At 40.9% G+C, this 24064-nt stretch overlaps 1 protein-coding gene across 1 annotated transcript in view; it reads right to left on the bottom strand.

The window, feature by feature from the left end:
• Nucleotides 1–263: 263 nt before the first annotated feature.
• The window catches only part of LOC116514971 (myomegalin-like), a 127797-nt gene continuing 103996 nt past the window's right edge, over nucleotides 264–24064 (bottom strand). Inside the window, 8 exon segments of the mRNA XM_032226830.1 lie at nucleotides 264–339; nucleotides 896–942; nucleotides 2209–2326; nucleotides 3494–3643; nucleotides 4033–4199; nucleotides 4443–4567; nucleotides 20700–20877; nucleotides 22742–22957. Coding sequence (XP_032082721.1) covers nucleotides 295–339; nucleotides 896–942; nucleotides 2209–2326; nucleotides 3494–3643; nucleotides 4033–4199; nucleotides 4443–4567; nucleotides 20700–20877; nucleotides 22742–22957 — 1046 coding nt within the window. The 3' untranslated portion in view covers nucleotides 264–294.

Here is a 24064-nt window from a genome sequence, read left to right as displayed (position 1 = left end):
TACTAAGACAAGGACACCTCTCTGAGGGTGCCATCCGTACAGCATCCTTTTCTCTTGCAATAGCATTTTGGCTATAGTCTAGTCTCTGTGTGTATTTGCACACTCCATATACATAACATTAGTTCAGTTATTGCATTGCAGAAATGTCTGGAGCATTTCCAAATAAATTTTCCACCGAGTCTAGCAGCAGAGCATATGAAGAGATGATTTGAAAAAGCTTAGGTGGATTAGGAGTGAATATTGGATCTATTTTTCTTTCTCCATATTTCTGACTGTGTGGATGAATCTGTTTCTTCAATGGCCAATGGAAGAAATGGATTTAGGCTGCTGAGATATCCCCTGTAATTAAATGATATAAAGAAGAGATTCAAGCATTTCTACTAGGCTTTGTTTTCTAACACCCCCTCCCACCCTGAAGCATTCACAGCAGTTATTTTAACACATGCTAGGACCTTTGGTTATAATTTAATGTTCTGACCACAAAAATATAGACCAAAAGATGGCCCTATGAACAGAAAAGCAGGATGCCTATTTATTGCATCAAGATTGAGGCATTTGTTTAACAGCATCAATTGCTGAAGATATTCACCTTGACATCAATATTAGCATATTAAGCTCAACCTTAGGATTGTAAAAGCCCATATTTTGTTAGATAAAAAGTAAAAAAAAAAAAAACTAGGTAAAAAACAAGAACGGGAAGCACAAAACTGATTAGCTATTATTCATATGTGTCTTAATTAAGACCTTTGTTGCCCAGGCAATACATTTTAGTGGGACAATTTGCTCTATAACTTGGAGTCCTCTTTCTGGATTGAGAAACTAACAGCTTTCCTTCTCTCCATCTTCAGTCTTGGAATACCAGCATTTTATGAAGGAGAGATGAAAATGAACATACCTCCAGGTTGATTCTTGCTTTCTTCAGCACATTGTATGTTCCAGTCACTGTAGCAAAGAAAGTGTCAACCATAACATGAATTAGTTTCGTTTGTCCCTGACTCATCTCTGTGTTAATTGCCTAACTTGGCAAGTCCATTGTGAAATGTTTCTTTCTTGCTATAGATTTAGCAAGTGAAGATGAGTGCTCTACATGGGGCAGCCCTTGAAGAGCATTCGGAGACTTCAGCTTGTCCAGAATGCAGCCGCGCGAGCGATCGTGGGTGCACCTCGGTTCACCCACGTAACACCTATCCTCCGTGAGCTGCACTGGCTGCCTATTGGTCTCCGGATACGCTTCAAGGCGCTAGTCGTCACTTATAAAGCCCTTCATGGTATTGGACCTGGGTACTTGAGAGACCGCCTGCTGCCAATCACCTCCGCTAGACCGATTAGATCCCACAGATTAGGCCTCCTCCGAATTCCATCCGCCGGCCAGTGTTGACTGGCGACTACCCGGAGGAGAGCCTTCTCTATGGCTGCTCCGACCCTTTGGAATGAACTCCCCGTGGAGATTCGAACCCTCACCACCCTCCAGGCCTTCCGCAAAGCCGTTAAAACCTGGCTGTTCCCACAGGCCTGGGGCTAAAGAGCTGTTGCCCCCATCTGGAATGGTATGACTGTTGTGTGTTTTTAAATTATGTATTGTTATGTATCGTTTATTTTTATTTTTTTGTCTGTACCCCCCCCTTCCCTGATTTGATTTGTTAGCCACCCTGAGTCCCCTTCGGGGGAAAAGGGCGGCATATAAATATAATAAATGAAATGAAATGAATGAGTAATTTTGTCTTCAAAAAATGTAGCCATTGTCATTTTGGAAGGAGGGTTTCATAAGGAATCTTTAGCCCTTTTGTCTAATTTATAACTGTAACTTTCATTAGCAGATTTAACTTTCTTCCTTTTCATCAAGGAGTAGATTGAGACAGGTATTTCCAGTGGCATGTGGAAAAGATTTCCAAAGCTTGTTTGGGCATTTGACACTTGAAAAATTCTAGGAGAATATCACTCCTTCCAACACAAAATTCCCAAGATCCTGCAGGAGCACCGACTGTAAACTTGCAAGTTAAATATGTCACTCTTCCCCCTCATCTACATATTCAGTGCCTCAAACTCATTCAAGAATGGTTTGAGATGCAGAGAATAAAATGTAGCGGGGAAAGATTGTGACATACAGTCAGACCCATTAATACTCTAGAGTTATGCACATGGGATGCTTGACTACCAAAAACAGGACATTGGTCCTATCCAATCCATTCCAGGAAAGAGGACACTTACAGTGAGTGAGAATGAAGTTCTCCATACTTCCTTTAATATGATTAGCACTCTGCACCCAATTCTCTTGCTCAGCCAACTTGGCTCTAAGTATTTGGATTTCTTCAGCTGCTGTTTGATCCTGTGAAAACAAGTATTTTATCTCTTAGGATGACTACAATAATTGCATATTATTTAAAAAAGGAAGGGGCTTATATTTTATCAAGTAACCTAGATGTGTAGAGTCCCTTGGAAGATTAGATGGACTGTAACATTTCATATATGAAGAGAACGCATTTTAAAATTCTTCCCAGTCTTCTAAAATACTGTTTTTGTAAGCTATGTAGAAGTCACAGCGCCAATGCAAAAGTATATTTATGGTGGTAGTGAGGAGTTAAGGATGGGCACATCTAGAGCCAAAATGCATAGAGCTATCCCCTGTTCTTTTACCTCTCCATTTTAATTTCTCTGTTTTGTCATTGCTAATCTATATCTCTATGTACTATTCTCACTGGTTTTTGCATCTCCATCAATATCCCCATTTTATCTTGTATTCTTGTCTTACTGTTGACTTCTGTATCCTCTTTTTCTTGTTTCCTCATACATCCATCTGCCATGCTACTTGCCTCCCTATTCTTGTCATAGAGCTTGCCAACAATAATGAGAAGGGATTCTCAGCCCCAGCAATTCTAAACCATTCAAAATGATCACAGGAGACTCTAGATAGAACAATATGGAACATCTGGTCAGCTGCAATGGATTGGGAAAATAAGGCCATCTCTGCCACACCCCTACAAATTGAAGAATAGGGGAAATAATATCATCTTAATAATGATACTTTCTTGTCCCCCTTATATTCCCTTACTAATTCTCCCTAACAAACTTTATGAATTTTTGGTATTTTAACATGGAATGGAATGCAAATAAGGGGCACTTGGAAATAATCTAAAAAGCTAAAGTGTTCCAAGTAAAAGAGGAAGGGAGATAAACCATCTTGAAGAGTATAGAGGTGAAGGGGCATGTTCTTATCAAAGGACACAGCTCTAGGATTAGTACACAGGTCACAAGCTGGAAAAATGGTTGGCTTCCAAACACCCTAACGTGGGGGGGGGGGAGGGGGGAGGGTTGCAATATACTGTCATAGATGGAAAAGCCCAATCAGCACTATTTGAACTGAACTGGGAAAGGTTTGTAGAATTCTATAATATTGACATGGATTTTCGGTTATTATTTATCCAGGCCAATCAAATTGTCACCTCACATTTTCCAGTGGAGAGAAACTGCTCTGCAGTAATAGCAAGATACTTCCCTTTGTATGTTGTCTTATTTGAGCTGAGCTGAGAGACATGGGAGGTGATGCTCTCCAAAACATTGCAAGGAGGGAAGTTGACCTCTCCAAGATCTGATGCAAAGTACTGGTATGGACAAGTAATTTCCTGATGTTTTCTTGGCAGAAAATCTGTGGAAATAGAGAGGTTGGTTAATGAAAATATCTTACACTATTTTCCTCACTGATTTCCTTGGTAGCATTTGATGTTTCCTTTCTTCCTCTGGCAAGGGACTATAGATTTCTCATCTCTCTTGTGACATCTCTCATCTCCATAAAGTATCTTTTCATAAATGCTATTCTATCTCAATCTTGGGTTAGAAGCTTACCATTCCTTGCTTGAAATAGCTCAACAGTGCACCATTCCCAGTAACATGGAGATGGATTATAAATTATCACTTATCCTGGATTATCAGACTCTTGGCCAGAACTGTTTCCAGTGGCGAAAGAAGGAATCCTTAGGGAATTTAAAACTCAGTGAAAGACTACTCTGTCCTCAGCAACCAAGCCTTCCCAGTTACCATGTTGTCTTGTAGTTTCAGGTCAGACTGCAGAAGGGATGCCATTTGGTGGATCCAAGTCTTGGCATCCAAAATCAGTTTCTTAAGAGTATTATAGTCCCGAAGGTATCCTATGACATGAATTCCTTGGTTCTTTGCATCTTCTGTCAGCATCAACGTATGCCTCCCTACAAAAAAAAAAAAGGAATACTGTCAGCCTAGGTTGGCAGTTGCAGTTCTGGACTGCTCTGGCATCAGCAACTATAGCTCCTGAACAGTGACTCAGTTGCTGTTTCCTACAACCACAGAAAGAAGTAGTATAGTATTTGTGCAGGAAGACTCAATTGGACCTGGTGCTTTCTGAAATCTTAAAATATTTTAACGTAACATCCTGTAGTATGGTAACAAAGTGGGGAGGAGTAAGGACATACCAGAGATTGCCTTTTGCAGTGGTCCATGCTGTGCTTCATAGACACATAATTCAGCCTGCCGGGTCTGGAGGAGCACTCTGTTTTCTTCACACTGCTGCTGAAGCATTATCATTCTGTGTTGAAGCCTGCAAAAATCCCCCCACCCACAAACAAGATTCATAATTGAGGTTTCTGTTATTGGATGAACTGTCACATGTTCTTGCATTGCTCATTCTAATGTTCTGCCAATACCTGCATACTGAAGATATTACTGAAGTCTCGTGGAAAGAGACTGCAATCCCTCACAAATAGAGTCATTGGATTAGAAGAGAATTTGGTCTTCTAATCAACCCTCTTTCCTGGGCAGGAATCCTCAAACTATCCCAGACAAATGGGATATTCTATTAAATCTTGCAATAAATTACTAAAGGCATGCCTCCATCAATAACCAAGAAAGAAAACTCCTAACTCCATTGTTTGTGGAATTAAAATACATTTACTGGTTATGAAAAGATAGCAGAGAAAGTAAAGCAAGATCTGAGCCAAAAAGGCGCGAACAAATACATATCAAATGATAACCCAGCCCCCTCCCTCCAATGACCCCACCCTAGTGTCCAATCTGCAACTCCTTAGGTGTCATGTGGGGTGCATCTCCAAAAGGCATCATCATGTTGGTATGCAGGATAGTTGGCCTTGACCAAGTCCAAACACCAGCTACCAACATGCAGACAAGATGGTAAGAAGAGGACTTCCTGGGGGCGTGGCCTGTTGCCGAGGAGGGCTCCACCGAGCTCCTCAGAGATCTGGTCTGTATATCTAAATAAGATCATAGATAGCACCCCTTTTTGGCTAAGAAAGGGGCAGGGAGGATAGCTCCGTAGACTAGGGTCTATTCGTAAGCCACAGCCTTTTTCTTTTTTTTTTGGCTGTGGAAGAGATTAGATCCAGCCGAAGCGGAGCTTTTATCTCCGGCCAGTTCTTCTCAGCTGCCTTTTTTTTTTTTTGGCAGCCCCAGACAGGCTAGCCCCCCCCAGGACAAAACAAAGTTTTCTCAAGCTAGATTTGATACGGGAGGGTACCACCCCTGTGAGATTTATGCTTTTATTACTATCTTAAATACCAGCACCATTCGTCTTAAAGACTTCTTTGTTTAAATAGACTTCAAAATGGCGATTTCTCTCCGTGGATGATTACTGGATGTACTTAGCCGGGTTTATCTTCCTGCAGACCGCTCCTTAACAAAACAAACTCTTTTTCTTTGGAAATAGAGGGGAGCGAAGCGCTGCTTACTTGTTTATTTATTATGGCACCCAGATCAAAGAAGCGTCTTGCTACAAATGTGTCTAAAGAATTTAAAGAATCTTTTTTGGAAACACAGCCTTTGTCTCCTACGCCCTCTACTGGAGAAGTTTTAACACAGGAATATCTCTTTAAAATACTTAATACCTTTAAGCAAGAAATTAAGGAATTTGTATTGCAACTTTATGATGATTTAAAATCTAAAGTTAATCAAATGAAGGTGAATACGTTTGCAGCCGTGTCTGCCCTGTCAGATTACTCTGCTGAAATAGAGAACAAATTGGAAAGTCTGGAGAAGGCTAATTTTAACTTGACCACCAATATTCAAATTTTACAAGAAAAAATTAAAAATAACGAAGAACAGCTTATGATGCTAAATTTTGATAGGAAGGCATTTTCAATAAGAGTCAGAGGATTCCGTGAAAAGGAGCAAGAGAATTTGAAACAGACCTTTGCTGAAGCCTTCAGCCATGCGCTGGGAAGCCCGGGATTTAACTTTGATGGGCAGATTCGGAAAATCTATCGCCAGAACTCATTGATAGCGGAACAGCGACAGCTCCCGAGGGACATAATTATACATTTCTCTACAAAAGAATCTAGAAACGCGATTGTGCAAAAGTTTCATAATAACAGTCTCCGAGTTGATGACCAGGACGTGATTGTCTTCAAAGATATACCTTTCCAGATGTTGAAAGCAAGAAGGGATTACACTTTTTTAACTAAAGAGCTTAGGAGTCAACAGATTCGATACAGATGGGAGGCCCCTGCCGGCATCACGGTTACATTTGAGAATCAAAGATTTCGTCTTAATTCTGTTTCGGAGGCTCAAGATTTCTATTGTAGGATTCTGAAGGCGGGACTTCCTGACGCGCTTGGAAGAGAGGAGAGACAAGCGGAAGGAGAAAGCAAACGGCTGGCCATGCGGCTGCAAGATGGAGGGGGTAGCCCCTCCTCCCTCGGAGAAGCAGAAGAACGCAGATCGAGAATTTAGATACTTCAAAAGACTTCCTAAAGTTGAGGACTGAATGGGGGTTTGAGACCTCTCTCCGGTAGAAAAAGTGGACTAATTTTTATCAGAAGGGAAAGCTGGGTGAAACTACTTTGAGCTAGATTCTAAAGTAACGTTAGCATAAATTTGATAGTGGTTAAAAGAATGCGGAATGATTTATGTTGTTTAAACTTTGTTAGATGGGACTATTTTAAAATAGAAGGTTAACTGACTCTTGCCGAAAGTATTATTTGAATATGATCCATGCTATTTAACTTTTATTTGAAGGGAAAGTTGGTTGTAATAGTTCTGAGTTATTTTTCAAATAAACGCTAGTATAAATTTGATAGTGGTTAATATTAGACAAGCAAGAGATGAGGGTAAAATGCATGTGAAATGAACTACGTTCTTTGAGGTAAATACCAGACAAGCAAGGGAAGAGGGCAAAATTTACGTTGTTTAAAGCTTATTAGAACAGGAAGCCGCTTGGGATTATCTTAAGATAACTGTAAAAAGAATGTGGAATGATTTATGTTGTTTAAACTTTGTTAGAAGCGACTACCTTAAAATAGAAGGTTAACTGACTCTTGCTGAAAGTATTATTGGAATATGTGGAATGATTCATGCTACAAATCGCTCTGAGTTATATCTTAAACAAATGGTAGTATAAATTTGATAGTGGTAAATATCAGACAAGTGGGGGATGAGGGTAAAATACATGTGGAATGAACTAAGTTATTTAAATCCTATTAGAAGGGGAAGTCGGTTGGAATTATCTTAAGATAGAAATTGATTCCTGTGTAAGGTAATATCTGATCTACGCTGCTTAACCTTACTAAGAAGGGGAAATCTGGTTAGATTATTTTGAATTATTGTTTGAAAAAGGGGTAAAGAAAGATCATTTACGTTGTTTAAATTTTACTAGAAGGGAAAGTTTGATTACTTGTCTGTAAAGTTATATTTGAATATATGGCATGATCCACGCTGCTTAAATCTTATTGGAAGGGATCATGAGGTTTAGGAAGGGAACGGGAGAGCCTACAGAAGGTCGGGGTAAATAGCAAAGAAGTAAGAGATGAGAATAAAACATAGATAGAATGATTTATACTATTTAAGCATAGATAAAGATGGGGGGCTGAGATCAACACAAAGAGTGGTTTCTTTTTTTTTCTTTTTTCTCTTTTCCTCTTTTCTTTTTTTTTCCTTTTTTTTTTCTTTCTCTGCTTTTCTTTTTTTTTTTGATATATTACTTTTATTTTTTAATCCATATGTATACAAGATATTTTAGATAGAAGGTAGTGCCAGGTGTGGGCCCTGGGAAGTCGGGAGGATTAGGGATGGGGATTGTGGGGGGTGGGGTGGGGGGGTGTTAACATAGTTTTAACAAGAACAAGAATGTATTTATATACGGTGGTTCTTTTTTTTTTATTATTATTATTATTTTTTTTTCCTTGGTTCATTTTACTTTTATCAGATCAAACAACACTCGAATAAAGGCATACACCAAGGAGGGAGGTAGAGGGAAGGAAGAGGGAGGAGTAAGGAAGGAGTAAGGGGAATGTAAGGAGTAAGGGGAATGTAAGGAGGGTGTCTGGGGAGTAAGGGGAGAAGGAAGGTTTGAGGGGAAAGGGAAGTAGGAGGGGAGTGTTAGAGGGAGAAAGGAAAGTTGGAGGGGGTAGATGGGGTGTATGGAGGAGGTGGGGTTGTGAATGATGAGTTGTGTTTCCTTTTTACTTGTTCGTTTTCCCTTTTTCTTTTTTTTTTCTTTTTTTTTCTTTTCTTATAGTAAATACCCTGTATATAAATGATTGCAAATGGAATGTGAAAATTGAATAAAATATTTTGAAAAAAAAAAAAAAAAAAAAAGATGGTAAGAAGAAAACTCCCTTTTTCATATCACTCTTGTACCATTTATTCCCATCCCAAATAACATGCCCCCATCCTCCCCATTTCTGTGGCAGCCGATAGCAAGTAAGCGAAGCAGAGGCTGACAGACTGCAAACCTGACTCAAATCATTCATATCGGAATAATGTTATCAGTGGATTTCTTTTAACAACAAAACTGTGGACAGATTGGATGACATCACCCAAAGAATAATTTGAGTATCCCTTATCTCATATAGTTTCTGGCCTTTGAAGTTCCGCGTTCTTGCACTTTGGTCTAGGAAGTTCATATAGCCAGAAAGATGGATAAAGTCCAAACAGCCAAGAAGAAGCTCACTAAGCAACTGTAGAATTTCTGCAGGAATGTCCTATAGTAATATATTCTTCATTCCACTTTCAGATGCTTGTGGAAAGAGAGCAATGCTATATCAAAATGATTCAGATAAAAGCCTTCGGGTGGAGCAGAGGAGCCGCTCGGCTTCATCAAATTCCTGCAATGGGTAAGTTGAGCGGTGGCGACAGGAGCCAACCAGCTAAGCAGGCTGCGGAGCACAGAGCCAAGATGCTGCGCAGGACCCACTTCCCTCTACCTGAAAGCATGAAAATGGAACACAAAAGAAGGAACCCAAGCTGGGGTGGGGGCAGCTCACATGACTGCAGGGCACAAGCGCTTGTGTGCAATCCGGGCTCTGTGATTTCCCATTCCTGCCCCTTTGTCCTGAGCCAGGATCGGGTGAACTTTCCTCCCTCCAGGGACGTGCAGTCACTAGAGGCAAGGGAGGCATGGCCTCACCAGTCATGAGGAAAAGAAAAATAATTTTAAAGATTTTTTTTTAATAATTAAAGCCAAGGTAGTTGCTGCCAGATTCACAGTGTCTTGGAACAGTGCTTTGTATTAACCATAGGAGGAGGCCAGAGAACTAGGGGCCTCCTGTGCATAAGGAATTTTTTGCCTTTTAAGAGATAGACAAGGGTTAACAAGCAAAAAATTCCTTATGCAAATGAGGCATGTATTCTCTCGCCTCCTGTAAAGGGCATTTTTAGAGGCTTTTTAGAGTTCTCTGGGAGCAACTAGCTCAGTCCGACAGAGCTCTGGCCTTTCATGAGGGGAGGGGAGGGCAAGGCAGGGAGAAGCAGAGTTGAAATCGTCTTTGAAACAGGTGGAAAAGGTGCGTGTGTGGGGAGGGGGGAAGAATTCAAAAAGTTTGATTGCATACAAAACCACGTTGCCTTTTCAAACACAAACACACACACACACAGCTGGATAAAAGTATATAAGCCCAGCTTCACTGATTACAAGTTTGAAAAGGCAACGTGATTCACCTGCAATCAAAGGCTCCAATTGAAAGGCAGCAGGGGAATGGGGGGGTATGGCAGAGGAGCTGCTTTCAAGCCTTTGGAAAATATATCCAATCCAACTTCTGTGTTTGTGTTTGTTTGAGAGTGAGTGAGTGAGAGAGGAATCCAACTTCTCTGTGTGCGTGTGTCTGTTTGAGAGAGGGGGGAGGGAGGGAGAGAGGGAGGAAGGAGGGAGAGGGAGAATAAAAAGAATGAAGGAAAACTTATTTTGCAAGGGGGGGAAATGCTGTCACTTTAAATCAGAACTGAGCATGCCTGGCTGTGGAATTCTGGGAGTTGAAGTCCACAAGTCTAAAACAATTGCTGCCTCACCAGCCATAAAGCTCACTGCACGTCACTGCCTCCCTCCCAGACCAGCGCCTCCCCCTGCAATTTTTCCTATCTCCCACCCTTCCCGTTGTTCTCTTCCTCCTCCACTCGCCCGCTGGATTTATAAACACAGGCGTGGCCTCCGGGCTGCAAAGTTGAATGCTTTATGATTCCTTCTAGGAAACTTATGGCTTCTGGCTCTGTGCTCTGCAGCCTGCCAGGGCCCTGCTTGGTTGGGTGTGTCCTGTCACCACTGCTCAACTTACCCATTGCAGGAATTTGATGAAGCCGAGTGATTCCTTGACGGGCCCCAGAGCCAAACTAAACCCAGACATTTCCAGCGGGGAGCGAGCGGAGCACAAGGAAGGCATCTCTTTCAGTTTCTCACTTCAGGACTTGGGATGGCACCCTTTCCTGCCACCACCACTGCCCTCTCTTGCCGCTGCTGCTGCCCTCTCCAGCATGCTGCTCCCGCTACGGCTGCAATGGTGGTGGCTTCAGGAGATGCTGGCCTGTGGGGAGGGGGGGCTATGCTAGCACAAATGCTTACCTGTGTGTAGACAGGAGGAGGCAGTTTTGTGGATGTACGTGGTGAAGGTGAGGTAGGGCAAGCATTGGAGTGGGCCAGTTTGGGGGCATGGCCAGCTAGCCGTATCTATCAGTTCGACAGCCCAGGCCCAATTACCACTACTGGTTCGCCCGAACCAGTCTGAACCAGGAGCAACCCACCTCTGAGTTGGAAGGGAAATTGGAGGTCTTCTAATCTAACCCCTTGCTCAAAAGGGACTATAAGGGTATCAAACCCAAGGCCCGGGGCCCAGATCTTGCCCATGGGGTGCTTAGATCTGACCTGGGGGGCCCACCCTGGAAACCGCAAAGGATCAGCCCGCGATGCTTCTGCCAGCAAAAATGGAGCTTGGGAGGGCGGCCCCTCCTGAGCTCCGTTATAGCAATAGCAGTTAGACTTATATACCGCTTCATAGGGCTTTCTGCCCTCTCTAAGCGGTTTACAGAGTCAGCATATCGCCCCCAACAATCCGGATCCTCATTTTACCCACCTCGGAAGGATGGAAGGCTGAGTCAACCCTGAGCCGGTGAGATTTGAACAGCCGAACTGCCGAACTAGCAGTCAGCTGAAGTAGCGTGCAGTACTGAACTCTAACCACTGCACCATCTCGGCTCTCTCGCTCCATTTTAGATGGCAGAGGGTTGCAGAAGGCTGCCGCAACCAAAAACAGAGCTTGGGAGCCCATTTTCGCTGGCAGAGTGCTTGGATTTACAGACACCCCCAACACAAGTGACGTTGAACTGGCCAAGCCCCACCCCCAAGGTCAAACATGTCCCCGAATCAGCCCTCAATGAAATCAAATTTGACACCCCCGCTCTATAGCATTTCAGACAAGTGGTTCTCCAGTCTCTTCTTAAAAGCATGATGGAGCACTCACAACTTCTGAAGGCAAGCCGTTCCACTGGTTAATTGTTCTCATTGTTAGGAAATTTCTCCTTAGTTCTAGGTTGCTTCTCTCCTTGATTATCCAACTAGTGTTTCTTGTCTTGCTTTCTGGTGCTTTGGAAAATAGGTTGACCCACCTCTTTTTGTAGCAGCCCCTCAAATATTGAAGCACTGTTATCATGTCACCCCTAGTATTTCTTTTCATTAGACTAGATATAACCAATTTCTGCAACCGTTCTTCATATCCTCCAGGCCCCTATACATCTTTGTTGTTCTTTTCTGTACTCTTTTCTATAATATATGAGTAAAGTTAGACACAATATTCTAAGTGAGATCTTACTAAGGCTTTATAAAGTGGCACTAATACTTCATGTATTCTTGATTCTATCCCTCTGTTAATGCAGCCTAGGATTACATTGGCTCTTTTAGCTGCTGCCACACATTGCTGGCTCATATTTAAGTGATTATCCACTAAAGCCCCAGGATCCTTCTCCCAGTTACTGTTGTTGAGCCAGGTTTCACCTAATCTGTACCTGTGCATTTGGTGGGTTGTTTTTTTTTGCGTAAATGTAAAACCTTACTTTTTTCTACATTGAATTTCATTTTTTAAGATAGGGCCCAATGTTCAGATCTGTTGAGGTCCTCTGGATCTTGAGCCTATCTTATGGGACTATTCCTGCCAGTTTAGTATTGTCAGCAACAGTGACGTGCAGTCAGCTTTAAGCCTGGTGAGGCACTTTTTAGACTTGTGGACTTCAACTCCCAGAATTCCATAGCCAGGCATGCTCAGTTCCGATTTAAAGCGACAGCATTTTCCCCCCTTGCAAAATAAGTTTTCCCATTCTTTTTCTTCTCCCTCCCCCTCCTTCCTCCCTCTCTCCCTCCCTCCTCCCCCTCTCAAACAGACACACGCACACAGAGAAGTTGCATCCCTCTCTGACTCACTCACTCTCAAACAAACACAAACACAGAAGTTGGATTGCATATATTTTCCAAAGGCTTGAAAGCAGCTCCTCTGCAATACCCCCCCCTTCCCCTGCTGCCTTCCAATCAGAGCCTTTGAGTGCAGGTGAATCATGTTGCCTTTTCAAACTTGTAATCAGTGAAGCTGGGCTTATATATTTTTATCCAGCTGTGTGTGTGTGTGTGTGTGTGTGTGTGTGTGTGTGTGTGTGTGTTTGAAAAGGCAACATGGTTTTGTATGCAATCTAACTTTTTGAATTCCTCCCCCCTCCCCACACACGCACCTTTTCCAGCTGTTTCAGAGAGGATTTCAACTCTGCTTTTGCCTGCCCTCATGAAAAGGAAAAAAAGCCTCTAAAATGCCCTCTACAGGAGGCGAGAGAACACATGCCCCCTTTGCATAAGAAATTTTTCATCTTTTAACCCTTGCTTAATTAACTCTGCTCAAGTGATCATAAAGCTAGAGTAAAGGAGGCCCGTAGTTCTCTCGCCTCCCACTGCAGTTAAGCACTAATCCACTACGACTCTGGCAGCAACTACCTCAGCCTTTTTCCTTTTAATTATTCTTTTCTTTTCCTCATGACGCTGGTGAGGCCCCGCCTCCCCTGACTGCACGTCCCTGTGATGATGATGTTGGGTAATGAAATGTCTGCAAGCAATAAACCAAGCTCAGAGAGCACCAAGGACTCTACATTTCAAGCCTGAGCTACAAAGATTCTCTTCCATTAGATCTCATCTTGCAAATTTAAACATGGGGGAAGCCGTTTGCACTACTCAGGTGATCCTGAGGATCAGGCAAACATCCAAGTGGTCTCAACAACTCTCTAAAAGAATGCAAATGACCAGCTGTCTGCAAGGAATATCAATCCTCTCCTTCCCACCATCCAATCAGAGCTGAAGAAGCTTCTTGAATGAGAAGGGAAACATCTTCTAAGACTTGATGGATTCTTCTATTTAATTTGCCTTCTGCAGGTACTTAATAAAGCCTGAAATCTCCTCATTAACTGGTGTGTTCATTGTGTTTGGATACTCAAGGAACCATTTTTCCGGCCCCTGGGCCATTGCCTGATACTTGGCAAACAAAGCACACACAGACAGAAATATAAAAATATCTGATTTATCATATCAAATGTATTTTCTTTCAATAACAAAGTAAATTTATAATCAAACAAAGGAGACCTTACAAACTTTCAGAAGCAATCGTGGCAAGAGACCAGGATCTCTGGTAAATTAGTCTTTCACCAGAAATCAACGGTATCCATAAGGTACCTGGGGTGATCCACCAGAATGGGTCTGGCCTTGCGTGGGTAGCCCGAAGCAGGCTGCAGCACTACCACACCATCAACTCACACTATGGTTGGAATAGGAACCTAGGATAGGAATGGTTGTTTGCTTTTCTGCCCAGTGACCTCCCTGTCTGAGGAAAGATGCTGGAGAGGAGCACAAGCCCCTTGCCCCTTGGTCTGTGAGGGAAGAACCCAGGCTCTGCTCTCCCCACGTGAAACGGAGTGCATCATCTCCATGCCAGGAGCAGCCTTCCTCCCAAGACGTTTTTCTAGAAACCAGAGTTCTGGGCTGGCTTGCTGATTCCACAGCAAAGATAGCTAGTATTTGGGCCCCAGAAAAGAAAGCCTTCCATTCCTTTCATTCTAGGTTAAGCTGAAAGAAAAGATCTCGCAAAGGGCCACATAATACTGTACTACACCCACTCCTGCCAAATGATCTCACCTAATGGTTTCATCTACTGTTGGGATTAAAAAGGAGCAGCAACAAACTCTGGACACTCAGACCATGCTATTCATATGCTTGCGCAGTGCTTGGAGGCTTTGAATTTCACCATAGGGAGGAACGGGATCCACCCACCTCAACCCTGGCTCTCAGTGGGGTAAGCGCTCCCCAAGAGACAGCCGCTAGGCAGTTTGGGTTTTCTCTGGACTCACAACTATTGTTCCAGGAGTGGCTGGTAACTGCCTTTGCACAGAGCTATCTCCTGCAGCCATTCTTGGACCGAGAGGAATGCTCACAGTCTGTCACAAATTGGTCCTTTCACAGTTGGAGTCACGCAATGGGTGGTACAGCTAGTCATGCTGCACAAACTTTCTGGTTGTTTCTTAGGCACAATACAAAGTCCTGGGCATCACTTTTCAAGCCACAAATCCTCAGATCCAGGATACGTGCCTCTCTCTGAGGGTACATGCTCATCTGACTATGTCAGATAGGGTGGGTCCCTCTTGGCCCGCTCGCTTAGATGTTGTCACCCAGTGAAACCTAGTTAGCGCATCTTTCCCATAGCTGCCCTGCCCTGTGAAAGAGGATTATGAGATCCAGCAACCTATCTCCATCCCCTTACTGGGTGGTAAGGAGACCGCAAACAGCTGGTTCTTTCCCCAATACATGGGGTAGGTTGAGACTACAGTAAAGAAGGTGTGGTGGTGGAGGGCGGGAAATGGTTTCGCAGGTTGATTGGTTGATTGCTCTCACTGTCAGAAAATGTCTCCTTATTTCCAGGTTGAATCTCTCCTTGTTCAGTTTCCATCCATTATTTGTTGTCTGGCCTTCAGGTGCTTTGGAAAACAGCTTGACCCCCTTGTCTCTGTGGCAGCCCCTCAAATATTGGAACACTGTTATCATGTCTCCCTTGGTCCTTCTCTTCACTAGACATTGAGCCATCCAGCAATGGACACATAGAGATAAATCACATTTACACATCATTCAAAAGAGACAATAAAAAGGCTAAGATGGAAACAAAAAGACTAGAATGAATCCTCTCCAGTAGTCTACACCCTTTTAAGCAGGGATTAACATCAAACAACCAAACCGAAAAGAATATCCTAACCAAGGAGAAAATCGTACCCCCAACACTGACATGGCAAATTACAAGTAGTCCTCAATTTATGGCCATAATTCAGACTAGAATTTCTACTGTTAAGGAAGGCAGTTGTTAGGTGATTCAAACCCAATTTTATGACTTTTTTTGCCATGGTGATTAAGTGACAATGGTAGACCAAAGACAAAAAGGGATGACTAAGATTGTATATGACATACACCTAACCTAGAGAGCAGCTCACTGAATCAAAGAGATCCTTGGCAACTAGGAATTATGCCAGTGAGAACTGGATGATTCAGGAAGATAACCAACAAAGTTAGAGTCCTCAATGATAGCCTATCAAGAAATCTCAAGCCAATGGAATATGTTCGAGGACTGACAATAGCATATTTGGCAAGGAAAAAAAGGAAAGAAAGAAAAACAAGAACTATTAGAGGAAGAACTTTAAAAATTGGAAGCGGATCTGCAAAAAGATCTATAAAAAACCAACATAAAGGGAAAGAGAGATTTGAGAAAACATAAACTTAATTTGAAGTTTTGAAGAAGAAATGGTTCAGAAAATTAAAATAGCTAAACAACTTTTTTTTTGATAACCCAAACAAGTGTGGTTAGCCCACAAACTAAAAAAAGAAAAAGAGAAGAGAATAATGAATTAATTAGAAGATGAAAAGGGAAACATACAACACTGGAGGGAAGAAAAAAAAACTGAATACAAAATTTATTTTAATATTATACAGCCATGAAAACATACCCACAAAATAACATTGAACAATACTTAAATAACATGAATTTTTTTAAAAAATGGGGAGACCAAAAGAGAAATGTTAAATGGAAAAATTACAATGATGGAATTATCACAGGCAGTGAAGATCCCAAAAAAATAACAAGACACTGAGCCCAGATGGAATACCTGTTGAATTCTATAAGAACTTACAGGAACTAATAGAAACAGTAATCCTGGATTTGTATAATGAAGCACTTACAGAGACTAAATTACCAAAAACATGGACGGAAGCATACATAGCACTTATACCCAAAGAAGATTCGGACCATCAAGAAATAAAAAAATTACAGACCCATTTCATTATTGAATACAGACTAAAAAATGTTTACATCTGTAATTGTAGAATGATTTAAAAAAAATACTAAATGAAACTATTCACGCAGATCAAAATGGATTTCTACCGAAACAACAATTGAAAAATAATATGAGAATAATTATAAACACACTAGAATATTATGAAGCAGAGCCCAGGAAACAAGTTGCACTGATTTTTTTTGGACGTCCAAATGACCTTTGACAACTTGAATTGACAATTCATTACTACACAATTAAAAAACAGGCAATTTGGAAGGAAATTTATGAAGATGGTAGAATCAATATATTCAATTCAAATGGCAAAAGTACTAATAATGCAGATGTTACAGAGAAATATAATATTTTGAAAGGCTTAAGACAAGGATGCCCCCTATCACCCTTATTATTTATTTTAACATTAGAAGGGCAACTAACGGAAATTAAGCAGGGACAAGAAATAAAAGGACTAAAAATTGAAAAAGAAGAATATAAAGTCCAGGCGTTGCGAATAACTTAGTATTCATTTTAGAAGAACCATTAGAAATGGGATCCAAATTAATAGGAAAATATAGAGGAATTCAGCAAAGTGGCAGGACTTAAAATCAGCAAGAGCAAAACAAAGATCACACCCAAAAAATCTTACTAAAAAACAAGGAAGAGAATCGGAAGAAATAATGGGCATGCAGATAGCAAAAAAAAAAAAAAGTGAAATATTTAGGAATTTGGTTAACAGGAAAATGTCCAACAATCAAAGAAGACAACTATAATAAGACTATGCAATGAATAAAAAAAGATTTGGAAAATTGGAAAAAACTGCAACTTTCACTTACAGGAAGATTAGCTGCAGTTAAAATAAATAATAAAATAAAATAATGTTTCAATGGTGTTCTAGACCAAGCTCCAGTATCACATCATAGTGGACAGCCATTGGTTGATTTGTGCACTAGAGAGGATTGGAGGGTGTGTATGGTACAGAAGAACCTCTGGTCATGACCATAATATGTTCCATAATTTTGGTTGCAACCTGATTAGGTCATGACCCAAACCTAACCAAAATTAAAGCAAAATTAATGCAACGGCCACATGAGGACGTTGTTGCTCGGTGCTTACAAAAAAATGGCCTGTAAGGAGAAATTGGCAGTGTCCATGGTTGATCACCACCGAAGTATGTGTTTGTGACCAGATTCAAAACTTTTGTGAATTTCTTGGTCAGAACCCGATTTGGTCATGATCAGAAGCGTTCATGACCAGAGGTTCTACTGTATCTGCCGTGACATTGAAACCTCTAGGTGTTTTGAAAAAGGAGGACATAATGTTTGGGCTTGGTTTGCCAGAACGTATCTCCATGACAACAGGTTTGTGACTTCAGACTGACATTTTGCTGTTATAAGTACCCGCAAGCACAGCTGAATTGTTGAATTGGGTCCGGATCCTCGGTTTCTGCTAACTCTTTCAGAATTTCTGCCAATCCTTCCTGAAACTGGATGTTCGGGGTGAATTTCATTCTACAAAGCGTGTTTTCCAAAGACGAGCATGCAACAGTCAGTCCAAAGCTTAAGAGCAGAGTCAGGGTTGTCAGCCAGTCCAAGGATCGAAGGTTCAAATGTGAAATTAATACACAGGGATCACATTTGAGCTAACCTTCCTTTCCTGCTAAGAGCAGAGAGGCAACCAAATCTGTTCTGTAGGCCGCCACTCCTCAGAATGTTGTTGCAGCAAACTGCCACTGTCTGATTCTTTACTCTGTTGTTAGGCAACTAACCGAATGGAACTTTCCATATGTTCTCCTCTCTCCTTTCATGGGCCATGACTGGTCAATGCTTCAGGAGCCAAAATAAAACAGCCAAAGGGAGAAAGCATAACCTAATCTTGCCCCCTTCTGGATATAACATGGTTTAGTTAGATCACCATTGATCATAATTTGAATCTTCTGAGATGTACATATTGACTTAATTCCTTGAATAAAATTGTTGTCAAACTGCATAATTTCCAGAACTTTAAACAAAAAAGACCAATTCCATTCAAAAGCTTTCTCTGCAAAACATGCCTTGTTTTTTATGTTGTAAATATCCTAAGGCATCCAATAAAGTTTTCTTTGATTAACAGAACAATAGAGCTGGAAGAGACATTGGATGACTTCTACTCCAACCCACCCTGCTCAAGAAGAAGACCCGACACCATAACTGGCTGTCCAATCTCTTCTTAAAAACCACCAGTGATGGTGCAGCCACGACTTCTGGAGACAAGGCGTTCCACTGATTAATTGACTTGGAATTTCTGAAATAGGCTGAATTCAGATCCCCCATCAAATTCAAAACCACTAAAACCATTTCTGGGGTAGGACTCTCAGCCAAGAAGCAAATGAGACCACCACGTATATGAGGAACCATGGGGAATTTAGGGCAAAGGTTTGCCATTCACTTTTGCTATTAGAACTATGATATCCTTATATTGGTGGCATGAGGGCACCCCTTGTCCCCCTTCATATTCAAAGATGCCCAGTTCTTGTGAGCCATGTGAGGTTCACCCCTAGCACCTATCCACAGCTAGATAAAACATTAAGTCTGTGTCATGAAACGCTGATTGTGATGACTTTGACTGCTAAAAGAGACAATAAAATAGGCTAAGAAGGAAACAAAAAGACTAGAATGAATCCTCTCCAGTAGTCTACACCCTTATAAGCAAGGATTAATACCAAACAACCAAACAGAAGAGAATATCCTAAGCAAGGAGAAAATTATACCCGCAACCCTGACATGGCAAATTACAAGTAGCCCTCAATTTATTACCATAATTCAGACTAGAATTTCTACTGTTAAGAAAGACAGTTGTTAGGTGATTCAAATCCAATTTTATGACTTTTTTTTGCCATGGTTCGTAATTGATAACAATGTTGTTAACAAGTGAATATTGCTTCCCCCATTGACTTTGCTTGTTAGAAGCTGGAAGAATAAGTTGCAAATGGAGATCATATGATCTGGGGAGCTCCAACCACTAAAAATACATGTCTATTGCCAAGCACCCAAATTTTGATCACACGACCATGGGAATCATGCAATGGTTGTCAGTGTATTGATTATAAATCACTTTTCCCTGTGCTGTTGTAACTTTGAATGGTCATTAAACAAATGGTTATAAGTCAAGAACTAGCTGTACTGTATATGAATAGGGATCAAACCCTCATACTGATGGTGATCAGCAAATTTGATAATTTAATATTTCTATTTCCTCATCTAAATCATTGCTGAAGACAATTGAATAGTACTGAGCCTAAAACAGAACTTTGGGGTGTACCACTGCTTTCTTCTCTCCTTGTAAATGCCGTTCCAGTAAGGGCTACACATTGAGTGTGGTTTGTCAGCCAGTTATAAATTTGTCTGGATTCTCAAAGAATTTAATGACACTGTAGAAATAACATTATTGTTCAAAAGATTTTATGGATTAAATGCTATGATTGAGTGAACAGTGATGAAGAGCTGAGGTGGCACAGTGGTTAAAGTGCGGTACTGCAGGCTACTTCAGCTGACTACTAGCTGCAGTTCAGCAGTTCAAATCTCATCGGCTCAAGGTTGACTCAGCCTTCCATCCATCAGGGGTGGATAAAATAAGGACCCAGATTGTTGGGAGCAATATGCTGACTCTGTAAACTGCTTAGAGAGGGCTATAAAAGCACTATGAAGCAGTATATGTCTAAATGCTATTGCTATTACTATCATCAACAAACCTCTGCCACAGTAAATTTTTAAGTCATTTAATTGCCAGTCCAGTTCTTGTTCTAAAGATGCACATCACTAAAAGTAGCAATGGAAAAGAACTCTGGCCATCCAACCTAATGAGTTTCGTAAGTGCATCTAACTGTGATACCAAATGGTAAACCAGATGGCCTAATTCTGTAGAATTCTTGTGATATTTTAAAGATAACCTAAGACACCCCTGGGAATCTCCATTAGTGCTTCCTAGCCCATCTGAAGTATCAATCCCTTAACGTATGAAATACAGCCCCTTCAATCTCAAGACCCAAAAATTAGTATGGAATTCCATAAGAGCCAGGTCAAGAAACAAAGTCCACCCTTCTTTTTTATACCCCTTTTCAGCAGATTCCCACAGCTTTAGCTCACCTGGAATTGTTCATCTCTAAAGCCATGGCCTCCTTTTGAAGCAGCACAAGATCTTGCTGCTTTCTCTGAATGTCTTCCTGTATTTGCTGCCACTCAATCCGCTGCCATTCCAGCTTCACCTTGCCATCTAGGAGTTTTGAATGTAACTCAAGCAGAGCCTTCTGTGGGTTCTCCAATTCTGGGAATTGAGAGAGGTATCTGAGATATTCTTATAATACATGAATTTATTAAGGAAGTCTTATAACATACGATGCATTAAAGAGCTCCCAAAGAGTTCTGTACTGATCCCCCATGATTCAACAGAAACATTTTTAAAAGGAATAACAGGCTATTCAGGAAAGGAGGAGGAAGGAGAAGGAGAATGGAAGTATTCAAATACTATCTTCTATTCCATTTTCTCACCATTTTTCTCCTTCATAATTAAAAAAAGCCTCAATTAGGAAAGAAAATACAAAACAGCTGGATGATGTCTTCATTTGCTAACGTCAGGCTCTGTCTGCCTGAAAGCATTGCTGTTATAAGAATATTGCTTTCTAGATGTTCAGTCTCTCCAAAAGCTGAATTTTACAAGTACTCTAAGTTGATATGCTAGTAAGTAACAAAATTAATGAATAGAAGGCAATCATTAAAAGAGCTTAGAATTCAGAAGTCACTTGCCCTCCTAATGGTTGGGTGTAATAAAACTTTACTTGTAGGAGCAAAATATAATGCTTTTTCTTTACTGCATTTTTGTACTCAATTATATAACTCAAAATATTAAAGACTGGGCATGTTTCCATACTTAAACCTTTGCAGCAAAGGCACTGCTTCTTAATGAAAATGAAGTTAAAGTGGCAATCCCACACTTCATCAAATAATATTGTTCTTCATTGGCCAGAGGCACTAAGATTTTGGGGAGGAAAACAAGGGGAAAATATCTGCCTCTGCCTCCCAGGAATTTGCCTCCTTGCAACAAACAGTACAGACAATATACACTGTTTGTAGTGTTATATTTCAGACTATACTTGTACAGATGCTGTTAAAATTGATGTGCTTTCTGGAAGTATAGTTATTCTCTGCTATTTAAAAGAATAGCACTGTTTAAAACAATAGCACTGCATCTCTTCAGATCAAGCATTTATTTTAAAAAGCGTCTTCATTTTTCATTTTGTTAAGTTGTCTAGAATAATAATAAAGCAGTCTTTAAAAAATAAGTCTAATAATTTGAACATTTTATAGGCATTTATAGTTGTTGACTTACCTCCTTGCAGCAAACAGCCTGATTAGCACAAGAAAAAAAAATCTGCCTCTGCCTCTGAGGAATTTGCCTCTTGGAGCAAACAGCAAGTTTCACTTTCAATTTGTCCCAATCATCAGCTGTTTCAGGCAGCAGGGATTGCTATAGCTTATTGAAGCCTCCCCAAGTCTCCGTTTGCTGCAAAGAGGTAAATTGCTGGGAGGCGGATGCCAAAGGGTTGGGGCCGGTGGGTGGTGGCTGGGGCTACATTCAGTGTATAAGACGCACCCAAATTTTCACCCAATTTTAGGGGGGGGGGAAGATGCATCTTATACTCTGAAAAATATGGCATTTCCAGTTGTTCCCACAAAAGGTAATTGGTATAGATGGATTTCTCTAGATGCTGGCAGAGAGTTTGAATCTGAAACATGTGTTCTTCTAGAAAATCAGCACCAAGATTTATTTAAAAAACAAAGGGTGCAAACAAAATGAAAAAGAGAATCATGATAGCATTCAGAAGTTAAGAACTAGCTTTGACACCTTAAGAAATGTATGGATAAGAAAGTGATCAGATGAAATGCACATATATGTAAGTTAATAGTAGTTTCATTAAGATGTTCACTCGACATGATAATATCATGCATTCTATCCCTAAGAAAGGAAAAAATACCCAAAGATGCTATAAAACTACACTTGAAACTGATTTCTTATGTGTTTATTTAGCTCTTACATATAGCATCCTAAATAACTCAAATGACCAATACATTTGTGATACTGAAATCAATTCCCATATTCATTCACCATAGGGTAGAATCACAGATTGTACCTGAAGGTTTCTGGGTAGGATGGGCTGGTGGGCAACATGATGCAGAGAAAAATCCCTCCTGAAGCTGCCTGAATGGATGAGTACTTGGAGGGATGCAGCTCTTCTCCAATTGTTCCTTGGATTTAATCTTCCAATCAGCAGTATTTTCCACATGCAATAAGTGAGGAACATGGTGACAAGCATGAGAGCTGTTTTTGGAGGAGATAATTTGGCCACCTGCAGGAAAAATGCCAGTAAATGATCCTTTTATTGATGGCCAAGGTGCAGAGATAAATTACCATAGGAGAGCTATGTATCATGCCCACTATGACAGATAAAGGAATATAGTCTATAGCAGTACAAATATAGCAAACTTTTACATTGTTGTACACTGCCTAAAGTTATTTTCTGTGACATGGATGTTCATATAAATTTAATAAACAAATTAACAAACAAACAAACAGACTTGGAACGAAGAAGATTAGGAAAGTTCCTATGGACAAATCTTTTATCACAGCAGACATATCTTGAGGGCAGTGGTGGGATTCAAAAATTTTTGCTACCGGTTCGGTGGGGTGGCTAGGTGAGGGGCATGTGACTGAGTGGGTGTGGCCAACTTGACATCACTCACACCCATGCCCACTCAGTCAAATGCTCCCTCACCTAGCCACACCCACAGGAAAAGGTAGGAATTTTTAAAGGATTTTTTCCTATCTACCCCTGCCCTCCCTTCGCTAGTTGCCCCTGTTTCCTTGCTTCCTCACCCCCCCCACCTCTTTAGTTGCTTACTTTCCATGGTGGCTGGTCCAGTCTGGAAGGCAAGCTAACAGGAGTTTTTGGTGGCCCCCAGCCACCTGCCACTGCTGGGAAGCAGATGGCTGGCAAAGAAGCCTTCCAGCCACCACCTCTTTGCATACCAGCTCTCAAAGAGACTGGTGGCTGGCTGCAGGCTGCTGAAAAGTCCTCTGGTTGACGAAAAAGTGGCTGCCGTCATCACCGTTGTCTTTGCCCATGCACATCCCATTGCCTTGCAAGTCCAAGCAGACTTATTAAAATTGACAATTTTTGACAATAACCTTACAATGTTGTATATGTTTACAACATTGTACATAATACAACTATTTTTAACTTCTAATCCTTTCATCTGTAAACTAATTTTAATATCTCACATAAAAATATTCATAGTAATATTGTGCTATTTCCCCCCATTCCAGTTTCTGCCTCTGTTTCATATCTTAATAATACAAATCTTATGTAAATAAGTTCTATTTTTATCTTTCCTCTCTTATCCCTTTTAATATTTCCATTATTGTACATTTTTAAACTATATTAGCATACTCACAT

This window comes from Thamnophis elegans, chromosome 11 (genome assembly GCF_009769535.1).
Source record: "Thamnophis elegans isolate rThaEle1 chromosome 11, rThaEle1.pri, whole genome shotgun sequence".
NCBI lineage: Eukaryota > Metazoa > Chordata > Lepidosauria > Squamata > Colubridae > Thamnophis > Thamnophis elegans.
This window is presented reverse-complemented; position numbering and strand designations above follow the sequence as displayed.